At 40.8% G+C, this 21,916-nt stretch overlaps 1 protein-coding gene and 1 long non-coding RNA gene across 7 annotated transcripts; one reads left to right on the top strand and one right to left on the bottom strand.

Annotated features, from left to right (window-relative positions):
- Positions 1–10: 10 nt before the first annotated feature.
- LOC102094831 (uncharacterized) lies at positions 11–20,560 on the top strand. Of its 6 annotated transcripts, none has more exons than XR_010466614.1 (6): positions 11–189; positions 3,221–3,323; positions 4,765–5,098; positions 6,434–6,535; positions 13,399–15,303; positions 18,277–20,560. It is a non-coding gene; the product is annotated as an uncharacterized LOC102094831 (long non-coding RNA). The 6 variants fall into 6 exon arrangements; XR_010466617.1 differs by lacking the exons at positions 13,399–15,303; positions 18,277–20,560 and adding exons at positions 7,451–7,586; positions 8,846–9,143; XR_010466615.1 differs by lacking the exons at positions 13,399–15,303; positions 18,277–20,560 and adding exons at positions 7,414–7,586; positions 8,846–9,143.
- Positions 8,064–14,075, bottom strand: PRELID3B (PRELI domain containing 3B). The gene is made up of 6 exons (XM_065032430.1): positions 13,858–14,075; positions 12,960–13,128; positions 12,511–12,600; positions 11,852–11,922; positions 10,903–11,005; positions 8,064–10,215 (listed from the first exon to the last, which is right to left on the bottom strand). Exons 1-6 carry the CDS (start codon positions 13,887–13,889, stop codon positions 10,096–10,098), a joined length of 585 nt encoding a protein of 194 aa, XP_064888502.1. The 5' UTR covers positions 13,890–14,075; the 3' UTR covers positions 8,064–10,095.
- Positions 20,561–21,916: the final 1,356 nt, after the last annotated feature.

The raw sequence follows: 21,916 nt of genomic DNA, 5'->3' as shown, positions 1-21,916 counted from the left end.
ACCAATCAGAGGGCTGGATGTGGCACGCGACTCCCTGAGGGAAGCTGCGTCCCGCGCCGCCTTCTCCGCTCCGGCCATGGCCGGCGGGGTTGCGATTCGCCACCTCACACCGCCGTGTTTCTCCCCGTTCCCCCCGGTACAGACTGCCTCGGAAAGATCTGGGGCCCTCCGCGTTCGGGAAAGATTCAGGTGCGAGCAGCTGGGACCTGCCCCGGGAGTGGGTCTGAGTAGAGATTTGACTGGTAACAGGTCTGAGCCTCCTGTCCCGCTGCCCTCTTGCGACGCCTGCGCTGTGCAGTCTAAGTCACAGCACAAACTGTTGCCATTCTCAACAGGTCACCCTCCAACCCTGATGGAACAGCAGTATTAAACACCAGCCAGGCAGGCTGGCACCAGAGTCTTGGGACTTTTTTAATTGGTTGGAAATAAGTGCTGGGGTACTAACAGGCTGACTTCTGTTCCTACCTCCACCGTCAGAGTGGTTCCAAAGAATGTTTATCGATATGGTGATAGGCGCTATATAAATATAGATATAAATAACACACACACACACTGTGTGTGGTCTTCCGTGAGTCAGAGCCGGTAATTTGCTGCAAACACACTACACGGCAATTAACTGAAGAACAGAAATTAAAGCCTGAGTCTTCTCTGAGGCTAATGGCTAGCAATATAGCTCTTACATTAGTTACATATTAACTCATTCCTAAGTGGTACTATTGTAATCTAAGAATCCAAGTAAATGGTTAAAAGTATGTTTTTTCCAGAGAAATCAGTTGTTATTACCCCTCTCTGCCATTAGTTCTTACTTTTTCTACTTATGACTGTAAAATGTAAAAATGGTTTACAAGAATGTGGAGCCAAGGATTTTAATAACACAGACTCTTCAATTTGGAGTTTTAATTGCTTATTTATTGTGTGAGCTATTTTTATCCTAATTTTGGGACAGACATGGCATATTGGAACAAATCTTTCCAACTTATAAAAAATAATTTTAAAATAATTGTTAGGACAGTCAACATTTTTAACACAGAAAGGGTGCCAGTGATACGATACTGAAAAAAGACACACTTGTTTTCTAAACCCAACTATAACAACGATAACAAAAAGATACCAGAAAGCACCAAAGACGTAAAGAAACCCTCTCTGCTACCTACACAATGTATTTGATGCAACACATGTAACTGCACTACTTACATGTATTGATAAAGGGGATTTTATAAACATGCTGTTTTAATGGTAACATCTGACAGTTTGATAGATAGAATAATTATCAATAAGGTTATTTTAAGCCTCATGGGAAGCCCAGGCCACTAATACGGCTTGGCAGCAATAATTATGTTAGCGGAGTTGGGTGTCTTTCTTCCAGCTTCATGTCCCTCTGTCCCTGCCCCGCACCATCTCCGGTTCCTCTCCTTGCCCTCTGCCTCTCACCTGCTCTTTCTCCTGAGTTTTCTTTTCCCACCATGTCTCTCTGCACCTCCATGTGAAATGCCTCTGCCTGCAACTCAGTGCAATGCACTCCGATTTAAATCGTTATTGGAGATACACAACTTGGATGCAATTATTTGCACATTTTGCTCTGTTTACTATTTGCTGATCATGAAAGATAAAAAATTCAGCCTGAATTTAAAAAAGGTAAACCTTTGGGAGAGCTACCATGCATTAGATTAGTGACAGAAATTGAGCTCTACAAAAGTTCCAGAATATATATATTGATGTTTATGCAGATGTAAACAAGGCACCATTATAGATTTGTATGACCTGTTTTCATGCCCAGTTTTATTTAGATGCCAGAATGTGTTTGTAAAGCCCTAAACTTTCCTCGGTTAAGAACCTTCAGAGACAGAACTTAGAGCACATAAAAGAGGAAAGTTTAGAGACAGGTTGCAGAGAGAAGGGATATGTTAAGACAGTTAGATGCAGAGATCAAGAGAAGCTGAAGTGGTGTGATTAGCAACATCCAGAAATGTGAGAGTCGACAGGTCAGGGCGAGCTAAAGACGTGAGATTAGAAATGTCCAAAGAAACTGAGGAAGTGAGGGAAGAAGCATCTTGAAAGGTGAGATGGGAGACATCCAGAAAGGGCGTAGAGATGAGATTAGAAGCATCCTCAGAGGTCGACGATAATTCAGAGGAGCCCTGAAACACGAAATAGTTAAAATCTGTGAGATCTAGTGATTCTGAAGAGGTTGAGGAGGTGTGGTCTGAGGCACCTAGTGAGGATGGAGGGATTGTACAGGAAATGTCCAAGGAAGCTGAGGAGCTGTGACTGGAAACATCGAGGGAGGGTGAAGAAGAGAGACTGGAGAGGTCGAGGGAGGGTGAAGAATTAGGACTGGAGAAATCCAGGGAGGGTATAGAGGTGAGACTTGAGAGGTCTAAGGAGATTGAAGAACTGTCGCCAGAGAGATCCAGAGAGCCTGATGAAGTGAGACTTGATAAGTCCAGTGAAATCGAAGAGGAGAAACTGGAGCGCTCCCAGGAGTCTGAAGAGGTGAGACTGGAGAGCTCTAAGGAGATTGAAGAGCTACTGGAGAAGTCCGAAGAGGCTGAAGATGAGAGACTTGAAAGGTCCAGAGAAGATGAAGAAGTGAGACTGGAGAAGTCCACAGAGGATGAAGAGCTCAGACTGGATAAATCCAAAGAATCTGAAAAGGGGATTTTAAAGAGTTCCAAGGAGGCTGAAGTCTTGACACTGGAGGGGTCCAGGGAGGCCAAAAAAGTGAGACCAAGTAGGTCCAGGCAGACTGAAGAGATGACACTGAAAAGCCAAGTAAATCCACAACATGACTGGTGTTAAATCAGAAGTATTTTACACTAAAGATCTCTAATAACATGCCAAAAGAAAACAAAAAGACATAATGAACCCAAATAATATTACTTTTGAAAATAACTAGGCATGCAGTTTTGATCTTTATGTCTCTTAGTTATTTCTCTTTTGGTGCAGAAAATCTCTAGTAGTAAGAGCTCACCAACTTACTTGGAATATTTTCCTTCACAGAGGACCAGTACAGAAGTCCAAGCACAGAATAATATGTACAGGATCAGACATTCTTCTGTCCTGGCATGTCTCTCCTTGTTCAACCAGATTTTAGCATCTCTGATAGCCTGACAAAGAATACCCTCCTGTCAAATGCCATCTCCCTGTCCTAAAGGTCTGGAATAAAATAATAGTTATGAAACAGAATAGATATTTAAATGGTTTTACTCTTCTTTTCCAGATACCACAGGATATTCAGATACTGGGCTGCTTACTGGTTATGGAGACATAAAAAAATGCAGTTGTAAATGGCAACAAGTCAAACTGGGCCTCTGACTATAAAGGTGAGAAGGATTAGTTCCTTTTGATTCATAACATCTAACTAAAAATTTGCATCTTCCTGATGATGCTAACAAAAATGGCAAAGAAAACAGTATTTTTCTCTGCAGCGTGTGCAGGTTTTATTTTTGAGAGCTAGCAGTATGCAAAACTGATTCTGTGACTAAGAAATACACATTTCAGCAACATCAGTTTTACTTGTTTTTCAGATAAATGAGGTCTTCTTTTATTACTTTTATTTTGTACCTCTGGAGATAAAACCTGCACTTTAATAACAGTAATTTTTATTTGTAGTTAGTTTGAATTGTTGAATAAAAATAACCAAAGGCAGACATCTAATTAAAAAGGGAACAGAACAGCTTATATTTCAGTACATAAAGGTGCATCTAATTATAGTATGAGTAGATCAAGAGGCTGATCTACAGCTGCCTTCGCTCATCTCAAGACTGCTGCAAAACAGAGAGTACTTGAAACCTGCTGTTGCCTTTCCAGACACAGGAATGCACAGAAGTTTTTCAGAGAGTCATCACAAAAATATTTTATGGACTAAGAGAGGGAAAGATACACACATAAATGAGGCCGCAGCTTTTCAGGTGAATACACCCAAGCTTTGCCTGTGTTATTACACAACTGATGTCCAGATGCATATATAATGGATTTAACATAATCACCATGGGCGGAACTCCCACTGAGGTCACCTCTTAGCTGAAGCAGGTGTCTGCTGAACACGGACTGAAGGTGACAGGAATGATATCTTACTATGCAAACATTAAAATTGTGGGGATTTAGCACAACACAAAAATTACCAAACTAAAAGAGATGCTTGTATACCAATGATGAGACCCAAAATAGTTCTTGAATACACTTAATATTTTTTAATAATGCATCTGTAATTTTACAGCTCATGCAACATGGTTGTAATTCTATCAAGAGTACAAGGCAAAACAAAATAATTTTTCTTAACATGCATAATTTGTGATGAAATTACAAGTTTGCTTGCTGCCCTGTATTCTTCATAGAGAAAATAAATAACCCCTTAAAAAAACCCCACTTGCTACCTAACAACACTATCATTTTGTGACTGATTTTCATTTTAAAAGTTTCTCAAGTGCATTGTACAGGGGAGAATAATACAAAAGGCAAATTACATTATAATAAAAAGCCAGTATCAATGTGATTTCCAACAGAAGTACCATAGTCTCTTCACTGTGTTCCTTCTGCCTTAATTTAAAATGGCAAAGTTATTGTACTTTTTCCTATGAAATAACACTGTCAAGAAACACAGCATTATGGTCACTATTGTATAAAAAGTACAGGTCAGTAAGAATGCTTCCTACCTTTGATAGCTGTGGATTTATCTCCTTTCTCTGCCTGTGTAAGCCATGCTGGGCTGTGCTGGTAAAGCTCTGCTGTTCTCTCTGCTGATGACCCTAATCTGTTCCACAGCTACTGGAAATCATGCCATGCTGATGACAATACGGGTCATCTCCTAGTAAATCTCTTGGCTACGTACAGCACTCCACACAGAGCACCAGCAAAAAACCTGCTCCAAAATCAGCTCTAATCTTGAAGTTGCAGTTCTGTGCTGTTTCCTATTACAGGACAGCATTTGGAAGGTTAGTTGATGAAGCAGATGAAGATGTTAGTTTTTCACTTTTGGACACCTGGATTCAAAGTAAAAAAAAATGTGCAATGTCATCCAAGTTCTCAGCAGTCCACTCCACAAAACCAGGCATAAAGATTCTCTGGAGGGACCCAAGATCTGCAGAGCAGAACTCAGGTACACACAAGTTTTAAGAATCTTATGGGTTACTTCCTATGTTAATGTATTTCATAACTTTTGTTGGCTATGTTACTTTTAAAATGTTATGATTAAATAGTTTGATAATGCAAAACATTCTGTCCAAAGTTGATAATATTGAATAAAAATTTTAAAAACACCTAGGTGACTTAAATGTCTGAAGACCATTTTCAGACATTTTAAAGTCTCGTAGATGCTTACGCTTCTTTGAAAGACAGAGGAAACTTGGCATCCTAGGTGAATAAGGGCCATTGCATCTCACTTTGCAGGTGGGGAAATAATATCATCTGTGCAGTAGCACCTTGCTTCCATTTGTTCTACCTGTTCTTTCAGAGGAAAAGCAGGGAAAATGCGTAGCTTGCTGAATATCCCTCAAAACTGGCAATTATAAACAGAGAAAATAAAACCATACAGGGCATCAGGCTAAGAAGGTTAAGTGCTTCTAGTACTTCAGCTACATCATTCAGAATATGACATGGCTATAAATTATAAATAAATTCCAAATATGGGCTCTGATACATACTTCCTTACTCCAAATTTCACAACATACCTACTAGATTTTGCGGCAACTGCTATATGTAAATGAGTTTAAATCTAGATAAACCAAAGCAGTTATCTCACAGGTAAATAGTATCAACATAGTCCCCAAAAAAACTGTTAACAAGAACTCACTCAGATGATGCTATCTGCCATATTATAAAACGGATTTCTTACCAGAGTCACTACAAACTGAACAGGCTCTAGGAATATCAAAGTTTACAGCAGGGGCAATTGTTTAATTTAATGTGGTGTAAAAAGACTATAACACAGATTATCCATAATATACATTATCTATAATATAGAATATATACATCACTTATAATAATATTTATAATAATACATCTTATATAATATATATGTTATCTAGCTGATATTTCTTTTAGTCCATTGTTTTTAAACTTTTTGATGAAAGGACTGTCACAAGCCTTTCTGGAGAAAAATGTAAAAAAGCCATCATGTGCTGGACTTCTTGTGATATGTGTGTCTGAGCAGAAAGATAATGAAGTTTTTAACTTAACAATGTTACTGTTTTACAAAACTCTCATTTTTTTTTTTTTCTGTTATAAGAACATACATTGTTTACAGCATCAAATACTCTTTTTAGTAGATGCAATATGAAGTTACTGGAGAAACAATATAATGTCAACCCACCCAATAGTTTCCTATAGATCAGGAGATCCTCCATTTCTCCTCTTTCGGCGTGTCTCACCTTGCTGCTGGCTGCATTAAGATTACATTGCTTCTCATGTTCATGTATTTTCGGCTCAACAAAAGGTGTGAAGACCACTCTCTCCAGGGCAAGTAAGAAGTAGGACAGCACAGCCAGGAACAAGAAGGCAGGCAGACAGACACAGGACCGTCTTCCTTTCACTGAAGGTAAGCAATTAGCTCAGCTTTGTTGTATTAATAACATGTAACCTCACCTTTAGAATAATTCAGTTTTGTGGCAACATATAAAGCACAGCTATCGCATTATTTGAGAAATAAATGATCAGCTCCTGTGCAAGTGAAAGAATGACCTTCGCCTTGAAAAATAGATTCTAAAATGACTCAGTGTTTTCATACAAGCTCTTTATCAGCACTCTTCAGTTCGTGAACCTCAACAGGATGCTGATCTTTCCTTTGAACTGACTATCTGTCAATGCCAGAGGGCTTAGAACGGTTGCAGTTACTAGGCACCGGGTGCTTAGTTTTACTGTACATGACATTTATTGGAAATATGCTAGACTGTAGACAATAGACAGATCAGCAATGTTGTAGGAAATAGTGGTTAAAGTTTTTTTCAATTTTTTTCCAAAATGAACAACTGGTTTACATTTATAGTTAACCACTATATGACTGAACAGGTGCTGACACCCATTGTCAGCAAAAATAAATACTTCTCAGGTAAATTAAGCTTTTAAAAAAGTACCTAATTTCTACTGCTGACTAAAGAAAGTGGTAGTATTTTACTGTTCATATAGACACAAGTCATTTCAGTGTCCCAGTAAATTTAGGATTTTGCTTTCTTCCATGGGCACGTCTTTCATCATTTCAGATAGTCAAAAGCAGTACTTTGCAGAACACGAGAGTAATAGCCACCCATTTGTTCACATCATTCCCCCACCTCTGCCCCTTCTCCACATTTTTGGTTTAGTGTGGTGTGTTTTTTCCTCTCCCTGCCCCCCCGCCCCTTTAGTGTAGTCCCTTTCTCTTACCCACCTCCTCCATTCCTTCTACCCACCAGAAGCCACAGCTTCTCTGTACTACCTCAGGTCTCACTCACTGCACTATCAGTGCATTCATCCATAGCATCCTGTGTTCATGGGAGCATTGCCAGCCATGACACAGCCCTGCAGCACACTGTGAAGTTGATCTACTGGGAACTCAAGACTTGCTGAAGTGGCTAGTGAAGAAGCCATCTGAACACATACTGAGCACAGGGCAGGTATCTGCTTCCTTCTCATGTGCTGTTACATGTATGTTGCAATTGCTGCACACACAGTCCCCTACTTCCCATCAAGAAAAGCTGCTTTAGGTGCCGTCTCCTATTGTGAGAAGGGGGGTAAACAAACTGTTATGTGGTTGTACGGACCCAAACATTTTTGTCCTCTTCTGCTCTTAACAATAGTTAGCACTAGAGTCCATGAGCGTAGACCCATGTAGAGCCCTTCCTTAAACTGTAGCACACAAATCTCAATCCAAGTAGATTGAAAGTCTTCCCTCAGGATCTACTGAAATGTGAAATCTGGTTGCTAGTTAACGTGTTGGATTTGCAGAAAAGCAGTTACTAATGAAGCAAAAAAAGACCACAGCAGCTGTAAATGTGCATTTTAGGATATAGAAGAAGAGAGTTTCTTCACCTTCACCCTCCTAATTTTAGATTACTCACCTAGTAGCTATAAAAACTAAGCAGATCAGAAAGTTTCAAGAACTAGCCAGAACTCCAATAAAATTTTATTTAACAAGCAACACATACAGGAAGCCATACTGTCAGCGTGAGAATGCAGGCGTATAAATAAAATAGAAAAAAATAATGATCTTTTAGGAAGTTGTTGAATGCTTGCAAAAATTAAATAGTTTTTTTTGCAGTGCAAGGGCAAACGGTGAGTTCATACTTTGCAGTCCTTAGTGCAGAAAAAATTGACTTTAAAATACCAAGTGATGCTAATGGCTAAACAATCATTTAAATAATTTAAAATGAGTTTCAAGCATTGCATTTTTATCAGAAATGATGGTAGTTTTGCAGAAGTTTCACACTTTTAAAACGGAAATGTTATTTCAATTCTAATAATCTATGAAAGCATGGCAAACCTCAATGGTTTCAATTTAGTAAGGTAGTCTCAATTTTAGAAAAATATTTAGAATAATTAAATTTTTTGATTTTATATATGTATATATAAATGCCTGTTTTTTTGCCCCCTACACAAATCTTATTGAAGAATGTGTTCCCATGTGTTTAACACTTAAAATAAGCTCCGGTTCTCCATACAGCAGACACTTTTCAATAGGAAATTCTGAAATAACAAATGGCATGCAACATAACATATGCTGGGACAGGTGACATTACAGATATTACAGGCTGAGGGAGAGCCTTGAAATTACTAGTAAGCTTAGGATCAAAATTCCAGGAAAAGCCTCTGGCACCAAAATACGAGCATCAGCTAATTCAGGGCTGTGTCTTTCCATTTTTCCTTTGCACTGAAGGAGCCTCATGGGACCAACAGCCCCTGCTGAAGTCACCAGGACTGCTGTAGACTGGCACAGTGCATAAGGACGTCAAGCGCTGACATTTAAGTTCCCACAGCTAATGACCGGTGACAGTACCAAGAATCTACAGCGAGTACCAAGAAAGAAACACAAACCGTAGAAAACTTTTTGTTCTCAATGTCTTCATTTAAAGTGCCTTGTATTGTGAGCAAATTAGTTCAAAAGGTAAAGGAACTTCTGGAACTTAAAACATTTAAATTAAAGGACAACACAATATTCATTTGACGTAACAGGTTATTTCTGGAGCATGATCAAGTTAATGAGTATATCAGTAACATTCTTTAATATTACTTCCTCTTATATTTATGTATTTCTTTGGCCAACTTCACAAAGATTTTCTTAGTCCTTTAAGTGGTTCTTTGAAATTTTGGCATTAACACCTGCTATTCTTAGATGCCCTAGCAGCGTGCAAGATTTTAAGGCTCTGTGCTTACTGTACCCTTTAACAGGCTTTTAGAAATGGAGACACTTCTTACAGAAGCTTGAGATAAAAATTTATTTTAAGTTACTGTACGCCCAGTTCATTAAAGTTGCATTTAGGAACAGAATTTAGGTCTTAGTAGATAAGAGACACTTTGTATGTTTTACCTATATTGACTGAAAAACAATTTAAGTACCATGTTAGCTCAACCAGTTAAACAATTTAAAAAGCTTGTAAAAAAATACTTTGTACATTCTTCTGTATTTCAAGCGTCAAGTAAGAAACTTTCTATTAAACCAAGTTGTATCACTTAACTATCAAGAATTAACAAACAAAACCAATGCTGGAACAAACCATTTTGTTTAATTTTGGGCTTGGTCCCAAAAGAGGTAGTCCAGAAGTCACACAAGAATAAAAATTCCATACAAGTTAACCTAATGTGACAGTCTCCTGCACCATATGCAGCCTCTTTGCTAAATGAGGCTATTTCATATCCGAAAACATAAGTTAGTGTTCATGTAAATACAGAAACTATATATGAAAATTATTTCTTCACCTGTAACCAAAATTCTATCCAGCTGAACCAACAGATTAACTAGGCTGTGTGCATCAGCCTCATTAGTAAGAATTCAGCTTTTCTCCAAATTAAATTTCAAACATGCCAAATATACAGGTATGCCTTTAAATAATAAAGGACACACGTATTTAGGTTTGGAGTGAAGCTTCAGGTTGTTAAACCTCATTAGTAGCACAGGTTTATTTACTATTACTTCTCTACAAATGCTGCTGCTGCCATTGAATTCCTCATGGTTCCTCTTGCTGAAGCTGTGAACTCTTCAATTTCAGCATTCAGTCTATTAATTACCCATTCCAATGCTTCACGGCCCTACAGTTAAAGAAAAGTTTATCAGCATATAAATCTTAGTAAATAATAGTTTAAACCCTGTCTTACTGAAAATGACTAAAGACACAATAGTTGAAAAAAGAAAAGGTACAGAAATACCTGCCTCTGTGATACTTTTTACTTCAATAACCAGAGTACTGCAAGAACATAACCACCTTACATTTAATGAAAAAATTCCTTATGTCAACAGTGCTCAAATTATGAACCACGAAAGACTTTTTATCCAGATTGTCTTACCATTCTTGAAGCTGAACTGAAGACATCTTTGGATTTCCAGAGGACAGACCCTCAACTAAAACACCACTTCATTACTCCCACATAACCACTTCTGATCTGTCTGAATGTGTACCAGTTTTCAACAGCAAAAACTAACAGACAGCATCAAGAAGGCAGCAAAAGAATGACAGTGCCAGACTGCTAAGTGAGTGGAGATGTTTTTTCCAGTGAAGATTCAGAGACTTTGCCAACAATAATTTATTATCTCCATTCACAAAAGGAAAAAAAAAAAAAAGAGGAAGTCCAGCAAACTGAGCAATCAGTCTGTCCAGTAAAAGGAGAACTATGTGAACCCTTCCTAACATTGCTGACAAAGGCAAAAACTAAAAGAGATTTTTATTCTCTTTGTCATTTAGCCAGTGGTGACACATTTTACACAAAGATCGTACTTACTTTATTAGCATTGGAAGAAATTGTGTTTGCCATTAGCCCTTCTAGGTAACTGCTGAGACTGACACCTTTTACAGATATTATTGCTTCTTGTGTCAAAATGGTTCTGAAACAGAGAGCAGGAAACTGAATTATTCTGAGTAGTTTAAAAAGGAATGTATTGCTGAAAGAAACTTGTTCCTCTCCAAAAAGTACATTCCCTCATCAGCTTTGTTGTATAACACTGAACTTCTTGCCCCACACAATCCACTTGCACACTGCTGAACTGCTTTACGCCTCTACTCATAAAATAAAACCCAAGAATCCCCATTAAGTCCAAGTGTCCCTTTGTGGCACTCAACTATTTCCATCTTTAGCAGCAGGAAGTTAAAAGCAGAAACAGCAGGTGTGGAATGAAGGTATACTGAGAAAACACTAGTAAGACATCACCTTCAACAACAGGGATTTAACATTTCTGACTTTGATGAGAGAACCTCTTCTGTTGGAACCCCTAGAAAGATCCTTCAGAATTAGTTCCAGTAGCGTAGACTCAGCAAGCTCTAAACTTGCCTAAAAAAACTAACCAAACAAACAGCAAAACCCAAACCTCCAAAATGATAGACTAAAGGCAGATTAATGTGCCTATTGGTGCAGGTTCTGTGCTCAGGCTGAAGAAGAGATCAGAGACAAGGAGCTGATAACTGAAGACATACACAGACTCAGTTACAGGTAGGGCACAGGACAGTTCCCCAAAAGGTGATCTGAACTGGACTCCAGCATAGCATGACACTGTTTCCCAGCAGTGCTCTGCAGAACCAATGTCACTAGAGAAAATGACAGTCCATTTAAATATTTTTTAGCCAAGTCACCACAACAGCAGTGATGTAAACCTCATCTTCTGTTCAAGGGAAACCACAGAAATTTTCAAAGCCTGTCCTACTTCAGGGCAATCTCAGAACAAACAGGTACTTACTTGTCTGGTTCGTGAGGGTGTGGTTTATAGACAAGCCTCTCATCTACTGACACCAGGTTTGTAAATGAAATCTGTAGAATACAAGATAAGATTACCCCTTGGTAAAGATAGGAAAATATTGTAGTAAATAAAAACATTAGTTTTGAATCTGCAGTTTTATCTGATTTAAACGTTATACTTTTCTTGCAAGTATTAGGGTTGTAGAACAAGATAGAGAAATCTCCAAGTTCAGCATGTGCTGATCTAGTTCTCTTTAAGTTTTTTGATCATTTACCAGTATACATTACCACATTTGTAAGAACATTTCAACAGTGGGATCAGACAGATGGAGTAGGACAAAGAGCAAAATATTACATGATTAGGAAACAGCGACAGTGTACACCAAATGGCTTGTAAAAATTTCTTCTTAACAGGCTGCCCCCTGCCCCCAAAACTACTCCTGTCCTGCTCATCAGTTTGTTTGGTGCTGGCAAGTTCAAAAAAATCTAGGAGTTCCTTTCTGAAAAACAGAACCGGTCAACGATATACACATATAAACCTTTAACTTCTTTGTTCTAATGCAATTTTCAAGTCATTTTCAAGATGATTTTCCATTTCAAATTTACAAGGCATTATTATAATGTGTAATCTATTTCAATCACACAAACACAGGTACTTACATTACTGGATCTAAGCTCCATCGTTTTTTCCACTGGGTCAACAACAGAGTGCTCCTGAACATACGTCTTTGTTCTGCATGTGCCGATGATCTAGAAGAATGTCAAACATATATGGGATTAATTGTGCTAGCCAACTGCAACTTTTTTACTACATAAGTAGTGGTTATTGTATTGAACAGACACCAAGACAACAGAATTAGGGCTTAGCTTAAAATAAAGCTATTCAGTTGAGGTCAATCTCATTTTCAAGATGGAAGCAGCCTAAGAGCTGGGCAGTTTCTGGCTATCAGGAAGTCACTGTGTGTGCTGCTGTTGAGCTTTCCTCAGACATAAATGCTTCTATTTGTAAGCCGTCAGAGTTATGATATTCTACACTTCTATTACAACACCTGGTTCACGAGCTCCCCCTCCCTCCCGCATCCCTTTGAGCGCTATGACACAATACGCACGGATTTGACGATGGAGGGTATTCCCCACTCAGTGCTGAGCAGCCTGTGGCTGTGCAGCTTCCCACCGGGGTCCACGTGTCTGGCCAGGACATCGACTCCCACCACGCTGGGGTTCATGGGGTTTGGGTATTTCTGCATAGCAGCTGTCATCACCGTTTCCCAGGGGTGGCTGCCAAAACAGAATCCAGACACAAAGTTGTACACCTTTGGTTTTTAATAGTATCTCTGTTAAAACATTTATTTCATGGACTGGACAGTGGTACATGCAAGCTGGGCGTGTCCTGACTAACCATGACTCCAGAGTTTGGCTTATAATTAGATAAGAACATTTTCCCTGTGACATCATGCTGAAAGACTGCAATTTCTTTCAGGTTTTAGTAATAACAATTAGGTTGTCACCTTCCTCTAACAAAGTTTCCTTTGGATCATTTTTCAACAGAGGAGTTTTGGAGCACTTGAGCCCCAACACCATGAAGCGACTCAGGCTGCCTCGGTCAGTGCTACACCCAGAAGGGAAGGACAGCATAAAGCCGACCCCCAGCGGGGCGGACACCGCGGATGGGTCCCGCTCACAGGTGCGCGTCCCGCGTGGGCTTTAAGCGGCTTCCACGGGCCACCGGCCGCGTCCCCTCGGCTGGCCGAATCCCCCGCCCCGCTGGCAGCGGCGGCGCCCGCGTCCCAGCAGCGTGACCCCGAGGCGGCAAGGACGCGCAGGAGGAAGGTCAACGGAAACGAGCGAGCGGCGGCCGCCGGGGCAGGGCTGCGGCACCGAGCCGGCGCGGGGCACGCAGCCCAGGGGCGGAGAAACCTCCTCAACCCTCGGCCCACCGGAGGGGCGGCCGCCCTCCCCACGGCCAGCCCTGCTTCGTCCCTCTCCCCGCCCCCGGGATGCACTTACTCGAAAACGTGCTCCGAGGTCCAGATCTTCATGGCGGCGGGCAGGGGCAGGGGAGCCGCCGCCGCCCCGCTCTACTCTCGACTCCCCCGCCGCTGCGGCACCCGCGGACCCGGCACCGCCGGCAGCCGCTGCGCCTGCGCAGCGCAGAGCGAACCGGCGCCGTGCCGTGCGCAACACCGACCGCCAATCGCCGCGCGGCCTCGCGGTGACGTCAGGTGTCACGTACCACGTGAAAGTCACGCAGAGGCCTCTGGACCGCTGCGCTCGAGCGGCGGCGCGTGTCACGCGCCTGCCTGGTGCCCGGTAAAGCCTACTGCGCATGCGCGCGGCCGTGGGGCGCGCGTGGAGCGGCCGTTCGTGCTGCGGGGCGGACTGTGCTGGGGCTGCTCCGCTCTCTGGCGTTCAAAGTGACGTTAAGGCCACAGCTCTGAAGTTTCTTCAGTTCTTCCCCCCGCCCCGTGAGCTGAGGCAACTGGGTAGCTTCCGTCAACTAAGAACTGAGTTCGAGTTACATTCGAAAACGTTTCAAGTTAAGCGAGTGTGTTACAAGACGCTCATGAATAGAACCGGCCAGCTTTTGCAAGGCTTCATCAGTCGAAGTTGGAGTTAATCTGCGTTTTGTACGATCCCAGCCCCTCAGGAGCCCTCCTGCTGCTGCCGTGGGTGCAATGGGGCGCCGCCGCAGGGGCAGAGCGCGCCAGGGCCCGCCTCCCCCGCGGACCGTTCTCGGGGTGGGCCGTGGCGCGGTTGCCGGTCACCAGAGGGCGCTGAGATCCTCCGCGTGTCCCTGGTGGAACAGGGCCGTGTGTGGGCTCCGAGAGAGGACACGTAGGGATGTTATTTAACCGATGTGCGAGCAGGCATACCAACGCCCCACCCAGGCCAGCTTACTGGTGTCCTTAGCCAACTTGTTTTGTAAGTACACTGCGTGGAAGTTATTTTATAACCAGCAGTTACAAAACAGCATCATTACTATTTCCATGGTAAGAAGCACCTTCTGAAACAGATTGTTCCAGCATGGAAGGGATTTGGCTAACTGTCCTGAAGTGTTCTCTTACTCATCCTTGGAATAAAACAGAAGTGATTTACATGATTTATAAAGCAGTAAGAAATCAGTTATGGCAACAAACAAAACCACATGCATTTTGTGGCATATCATCAAGCATATTCTTGTACAGTGCTCAAGATAGCAATGTTGAAAGTGCCTTGAGTTGTGTAGAAACTGGATTTTTTTTAAACAGAGAGACAGCAGGACAGCATCTTATGGACACAACTCTGAGCCAGTGAGTGACTGTTATGTTCTCACAACTGCACTGTAATGGCCTCACTGGGAAAGGTCGAGAGGGAAATTTCCCAGAAACAGGTTACTTCACAAGGTGAAATTTGTAGAGTCTTTCTGCAGTTCCAGAAGTCCCAGCCAGTCTGTGGAAAGATGACTTAGATTCAGTGAGTATTTCTACGTGTTCTTGTTGTTTGCACTGAACATAAATACAGAAGTTATTATACAGAGAACCTACTATTTAATGATAAATTACCAGATTCTGTCAGTAGCAAATACTTAAGGGAGATCTGTTAAGAGAATAATTTTTTGCTGGAGAGACCTGTCTTGATTTTATTTTTCCTGACTCTTCCACCTCATGAGACTATTCCTAAACATGGTTAGTATGTTAGTAATCTATCATAGGGATTATAGGCTTCATATAGATTTTGGCAGAGCAATCTCCTTGGTATGACTAAGAAAGACTAGAAATTGCTTTCAGAATTGGGTATAAAAGCACTTTGAGATTCCAATGAATTCATTTGCAGAACAAGGCATTATGACTTTATATTTTCAGACCCACGTTTGCCAGCAGAGAGGTGTGAATTGTCCCCTTGAAACAGCCTCAAAAAATATCCATCGTTTTGACTGAAAAGCATAAATGTCAGGAAATAGGTCACAAACCAAAAGTCACGTTACTTCCAGCGTTAGGCCCAGATCATTCGTGCACTCCGTAATGGTTACCAAAGCCCTAGACCACCAACCCACTCAGGCTTAGAGAATTGTGGTTTTATCCTTCTGTAAGAAAGTGTCTTGTCTCACACTTAGAAAAACCAACACTGTCCTGGTTCAAAGCCCTAATCCCAGAGATCAATTAGGCCACTCTACAGGACAAAATGTCACTAAATTCTAAAGCGAAAAGGGTTGGGTGCCAATGGCAGCGATTCAAGCTGTACTCCTGAATGGAATGAATGCAGGTCAGAAGTAGCAGTCAGAATGGATCACCACAACCAAATGTTCCTGTGGTATGATTGCAGATGACTGAGACAGTGAAGAACAGGCAGGGAAAGTTCCATATTTAACCGCTGCACTTCTTGCAGTAGGCAGGAGATGAGCTCTGGTTGCTCACCCTGCTTCATGGATCACACTACTTCACCGCTTTCCGATTTCAACTGAGGCAGGTCTTCTGTTTCATAGACCTAAGAAAAATGTATTTGGTAGTGTATTTTTCCCCTGTTGTATTCTCAAATATAGTTAACACTACAATACTGCAGCAGTTTCTTTATCTGAAATTAAAAGTTTTGATGTGTGTGAAATATTGGTGTTCACATGCAGTATTCAAAGGTCTTGCTCTTCTCTTGAGCTGGAAAAACAAGTTCCCACTCCCTTTGTCAGTCTGGCAGTTGTACTGTCAGAAAACTGACATTATCGATGTTTTCCAGACATGCCTCTTTGATGACTTGCGTTATACAATTCTTAATGAACACCCCATCTAGAAAAACTTTCATCAGCAGCAGTCAATTCAGTATATCAGGCTGTTAGTGCTTGGCTGTATTTTCCTGTATGTGCTTTTTAAAAAAGCTTTGTTGGATAGCAAAGCCCTTTTTTTCCCCAGCGCTTCCAGAATCAGCTCGTGAATGCCTTGTAAGTCATTATACATCTCTGTATGAAAAGGTCACCTCAAATTGTACTTTTAATAAGCAAATGCCCTTCTTGTCAGAAAGCAAGCACAGCAATATCTCATTGTGGAATAGTACCAACTCCTCTAGTTCTTGCTCATACTTCAATAATAGTTGTGTTCAAGTAATTTTGATCATTCCAAATTTCTGATTAGTATCAAAAGGAGACACTAGTGGGGAAATGCCACCACTGTGCATTGCATCCTGAAAACGTGGTGTTAGTTGCAAATGAGTTTACATTATGATACATTTATTAGGTCTGGACAGAGCTCAAACTGCATCATGGATTAGCAGTCTGATGCTTTAGTGCATCTCTTTGTCTCCTCAGAGAAATATAGATGGAATAAAAATATTTCCTCTTCAATACTGAAAATGCAGTTTTATCGAAATAACCACCATTCTTTACCATTTTTTTTCTCCTCTGAATGGCATTAGTAGTTCCACTGCTGCCATTAATCCTAACAGCTGCTTCCCACTGCTTTAGTAAGTTGGTTTCCTGCTCCAAAACCTTTCACCTTCCTTCTTCATAACTGATGTAGTCTCAAATTCCTTGTCACAGCTGAGGTCAGGGCTCATCATCAGACCCAGGGCAGAGGGAAGTGACAGGAATGCAACAAACAGCATTTAAGACCACTGAGCTTTATACTGTCGTGAAGCCACCTGCCCCAATCAAGGTGGCTGCGCTGTCAGACCACACTCTGTACAACAGAGTGCTCAGCTTTGGCCAGGCTGGTCACGCTGCTTGGAGCACACGCCACCATCTGCAACTCACGTGGCGCCGGAGCAGCTGTTCCTATGGCCAGGGTGAATCCTGTAAGGAAGCAATGCACCTGAATTTCTGTTTTCTGCACCGCAAACAGCAAATGGAACTGAAAAATCACAGAAAGACCATGCTGATATTGCAGGGGAGGTAGTGGGGTTGCAAGAGTAAGTGGTCAGGGCTGACGAAGCCAATGCTGGACAGAATGCCAGAATGGAATCACAGCTTGGTTTTAGCTAGACACTCAACTGTTTTCTAAGTTCAGCGCATTTGTTCTACATCCTCTAACAGATACTGACTTGGTCATTGTTAGTAGCGTGCTATTTGGTTCAACCCAAAATAAAACACAGATAAGCGTGAGACAACCAAATGCCTGTATTTGTTTCTATACTTTATCAGTCAACTAGGAGAGGTTTGGTTTCTTTGTGTGTGTTGTTTTTTTTAATATTTTTAAATTTTAATCCTTTAGTATTTAGGGCTCTTCCTCCCTCGATTCGAAGGAAAATTGGATTATAGAAATAGCCAAGAAATCCCTTTCCCCTAACCCTCTGTGTTCTGATGAAAATGGCTGTCAAATTACATATGAAATGCAAATAAAAATTTTTACAGAATATCATTTTCTATCCTGAGAATAATACCTATCATCCTCTAAGAAGAGATGAAATAGCAGTAACCATAACAACTTCCAGATAAAAGTTTCAGCTGTATCTATTTTTATTCAGAAATAAGGTTGAATGGATTCATGCCTTCTGTGTGGAAGAACCACAAGAGGGGGCTCGATTTCCATGAGGTTCTCCACGGGAAGACCTTGTTAGTCCATCAGAGGAAAAGGACTCGCACTCACCGTCTCACAAGCAAACTCACCTCGAAGTATCCACGTCTCTGAGCGTTGCCATATGGAACAGGACAAGATCCCCACCCTGGGCCTGCGTCTCAGCAGCAACCACTCTCAAAGGGCTCCCCATCCATAAATCCAGAGCATATTTTTCTGCAGAAATCAGTTGTTCCTCTGCTTCCATGTTAAAATTTGATCTAGACAGAAATTCCTTGCTGGAACTGAATCGGAAAGATACATTCAGGCCCCTCTTTTTTCAGTACTTCAAAAACACTAATGAAAACTCAACATACAAGCAATGAAACATGCACAAATACAAAAAATAAGGGTCCTTTTTGTGTCCTCTAATTAAGCCTGGCTAATTTGGCAGAAACTTAAATTGACATAGAAGACCTGACATACTGGGAGATCAGTGTACTGAGATTACTGGCTGCTCAGCTGCATGACTTCAGCAGCAGAAAAATGGAGGAGACAGGAAAATATGGCCACAAACAGTTCTTTTGGCAACAGTGTGATCCTAGACCAGCTTAAATCATTTCTGAAAGTATAGCCTAAGTGTCCTTGCACATGTGCACCATAGTATTTTACAGCACAGGAAAGTGCTAGTGATCTGTACTCGTCTCCTGCTAGTGCAAGAATAAAAGGGACTGTAACTGGCAATCTGATCTCTGACATAAGTAACCTACAATGAATAATAGACATATACATCCCCAAATCCATTGCTTCTGCCAGTGCCTTCCCAAAAGGAATGAAAAAACCCAGAAGTTTTCAAGTAACTTGTGTATAAATAACAATCTTTTAGCATCTTTGTATGCTCAGATTCCACATTTGCCGTCATCACAAGGACAGGTGGTGCTAATCCTGTGCAACTCTAAAGATTCAGAACATCTCGTTGCCTGGCCAGGAACTTTCCAAACTACTTTTTTTTATGCCAGGAATTTAAATCACATGTAAACCTATGAAATAGAAATAAAGGACAGAGAAGTCAGTTGCTCGTGGGGCAATATCAAACTCAGACTGATACAAATTGATTCTATGTTCTATTGCTCACGGACATGTCTTAGTGCAGAAGTGAAATGCGGTGAGTGCAAGCCACAACATACGAGTTTGTCTCAGACAGCTTTTCTTTTGTGGGGAAAAAAGATGACGTAAAAGGCAGAGTAAATAATGAGAATGATTTGTTCTTGGCTGCCCTCTTCTATTTCCTACACCACGAAAAAGGGGAGATAAGTTTTCTTCCATCTCATGACTGAAACCAATAAGGCAGCAACTCTTTTCCACAGATATATATGCAGATTCAGAATTTGTTTTCCAATATTGATTGCACTAAGAGGATTATTTCCGGAGTTTCTTAATATACATTATTTCTCTACCACTTAAATCTTTCATGGATATATATGCATGCACAACTGTTGTACAAAGGCCGTAGTCAAAAAGTGCTGCTGTTCTCTAGCATGGTGATACGGGGAGCTAAAAAAATACAACGGATGTAATTTCTTAACAATGCTATTGCAAACCTATTTCCTGTTTCAAAATGATGCTCATTTCCTTCTCAGACACATTTAAAGCAGTCTGGCTCCCCAAATAATTTCTAAGCTCTAAAATAACATATCATCTTTTGAAAGCCATCTGAGATTTGTCTGTGGGACGAGGTCCCTGTACTGGTGTTTCCACTTACTCAATAGAGCTGTCAAATTGCTAACTCATCAACATTATCTACCAGGTTGCAGAAATTCCTTCAACGCTGGACGATTATAGCGAATGTGGTTTGGTCATGTTTTGCTGAGAGTCAGTGAATCCCTCTGTAAAGGGTGATAAACAGAACAACAGCACATTGTTGTTTACGAGGCTGCAGATCTCTCTGACAACTTTTTAGCATCTACAACAGTGGGCTGCATTTTGGATAGGTACCTGCCCTATGGAAAAATAGTTTAGAAGTAAGTCGCACACGCTTCCTTTGCTCGGTTTTTACACACTAACATATTTGCTCTTCTCACTATTTACACAAAGACTTGCGGATACAAATCACAGGACTTTGCTCTCTATGCCGGTAAGTTCACATCAAAAAAGGGGTGAGAATTACATCTAATGAACTCACAAATATTTATTAATGCAAATTTAGATGTCAAGAACCTGTTATGACAAGCACATAATAAATTTCTAAAAATCAACAGATGCGTAGTTTTTAATAAATAGTTAAAATGTAGCTTTGAAAGTTTATATGGTAAGTATGTAGCTACTAGGAGGGAATTTTTGAATAACTGGCAACATAGCAGTACTTCAAAAAGCCTTTTGCAAGTGTAATGAGGCAGAAAGTTGAAATTATTTCAGTGAATGAGTATTGTCACTAAAAAGCATTCAGAGCCTCTTATTGATTAGGTTTGTAATCATAGCTGAAAAATGCAGCTATTGCCTCTCTGTTGTACAATCTTTTTTTCTTTCTAATCATAAAGCTAAAATCATATTCAACTTTGTTTCAAATGAGGCTGACCTCAGCCGTTGCTAAAAAGCAGGCAAAACCATTTTGCCTTTTCATTTGAACAGATATCTGAATCTTCTCTGCCCTGTCAAAAACCAGCTGGTGCTACCACTTTTAAAACAATATAGACCTATTCCCATTGTGAAGCATACTGTCCAACACCGCCTGCACTAACTAGGCTCTAATACGGTTTACATAATCTGAATGCAAATAATTCTTTTTCTTATCAGCTTTCTCCACATACAAAATGTAAAAAATAAACACAAACGCAGTCACACACAGCTCGCCATCTCATTGCCTCATCGTTACTGTACCGGCTGCTCTTAAGGGTTGGTCTTCCACCCACTATCTGATGGTTTGTTTTAACACACATCGAATTGCTGTGGTGGAACACCATGCCATGTTATACTGGTGCACTTGTATTTATGTTTTGCAGCACAGGTCTTTAAATGGCCACTAAATGGCTTTTGGCTAGTGAATGATCTGTTTTTAATTTAAAAATTGACTCAATATCTCTAACAAGTTATGTGCTGTATGACTCATTAGAACCATTGGTTTTGATTTTTTTTTTTTTAAATTGTGCAATTTCATTGACTTCTGTAGTTCAGGGAGTTTGATTGTGGCTCTACAAACAGTTCCATCTTGTCTGTGTCATTAGTGGCGGCAGCAGCTGCCACCGGGTGTGTGGCTGCAGTGCGGACACACGCCGGTGTACGGTTCACGGGTGCAATACGACTGTTCTGTTGTCTGGGAGACAGTCTCTGAAACGCTGCATAATATGACAGTTACCAGCCAGATAATGTTTTCTCTTGCAAGCATCACAAATGTGCATGTGATCAAGTAGGCAGATGATAATCACATGTTATCACCCACAACTCATGAGCAAGTACAGTTACAGCGCAATAAAAGACAAAAATACATGTTTTAAAAGGACTTTGAAATTGCTGATAATTTTGTGTTGTTTGGAAATAATCATGCTTCTCCCCTACCTCTGATCCTTGTTTAATTCTAAAGACAACAACATTTCTTATAAAAACACGCCATGCTA

The sequence above is a fragment of the Columba livia genome, chromosome 16 (assembly GCF_036013475.1).
Source record: "Columba livia isolate bColLiv1 breed racing homer chromosome 16, bColLiv1.pat.W.v2, whole genome shotgun sequence".
Taxonomy (NCBI): domain Eukaryota; kingdom Metazoa; phylum Chordata; class Aves; order Columbiformes; family Columbidae; genus Columba; species Columba livia.
The sequence above is the reverse complement of the archived record's forward strand: the minus strand, read 5'-3'. Positions and strand labels throughout refer to the sequence as shown.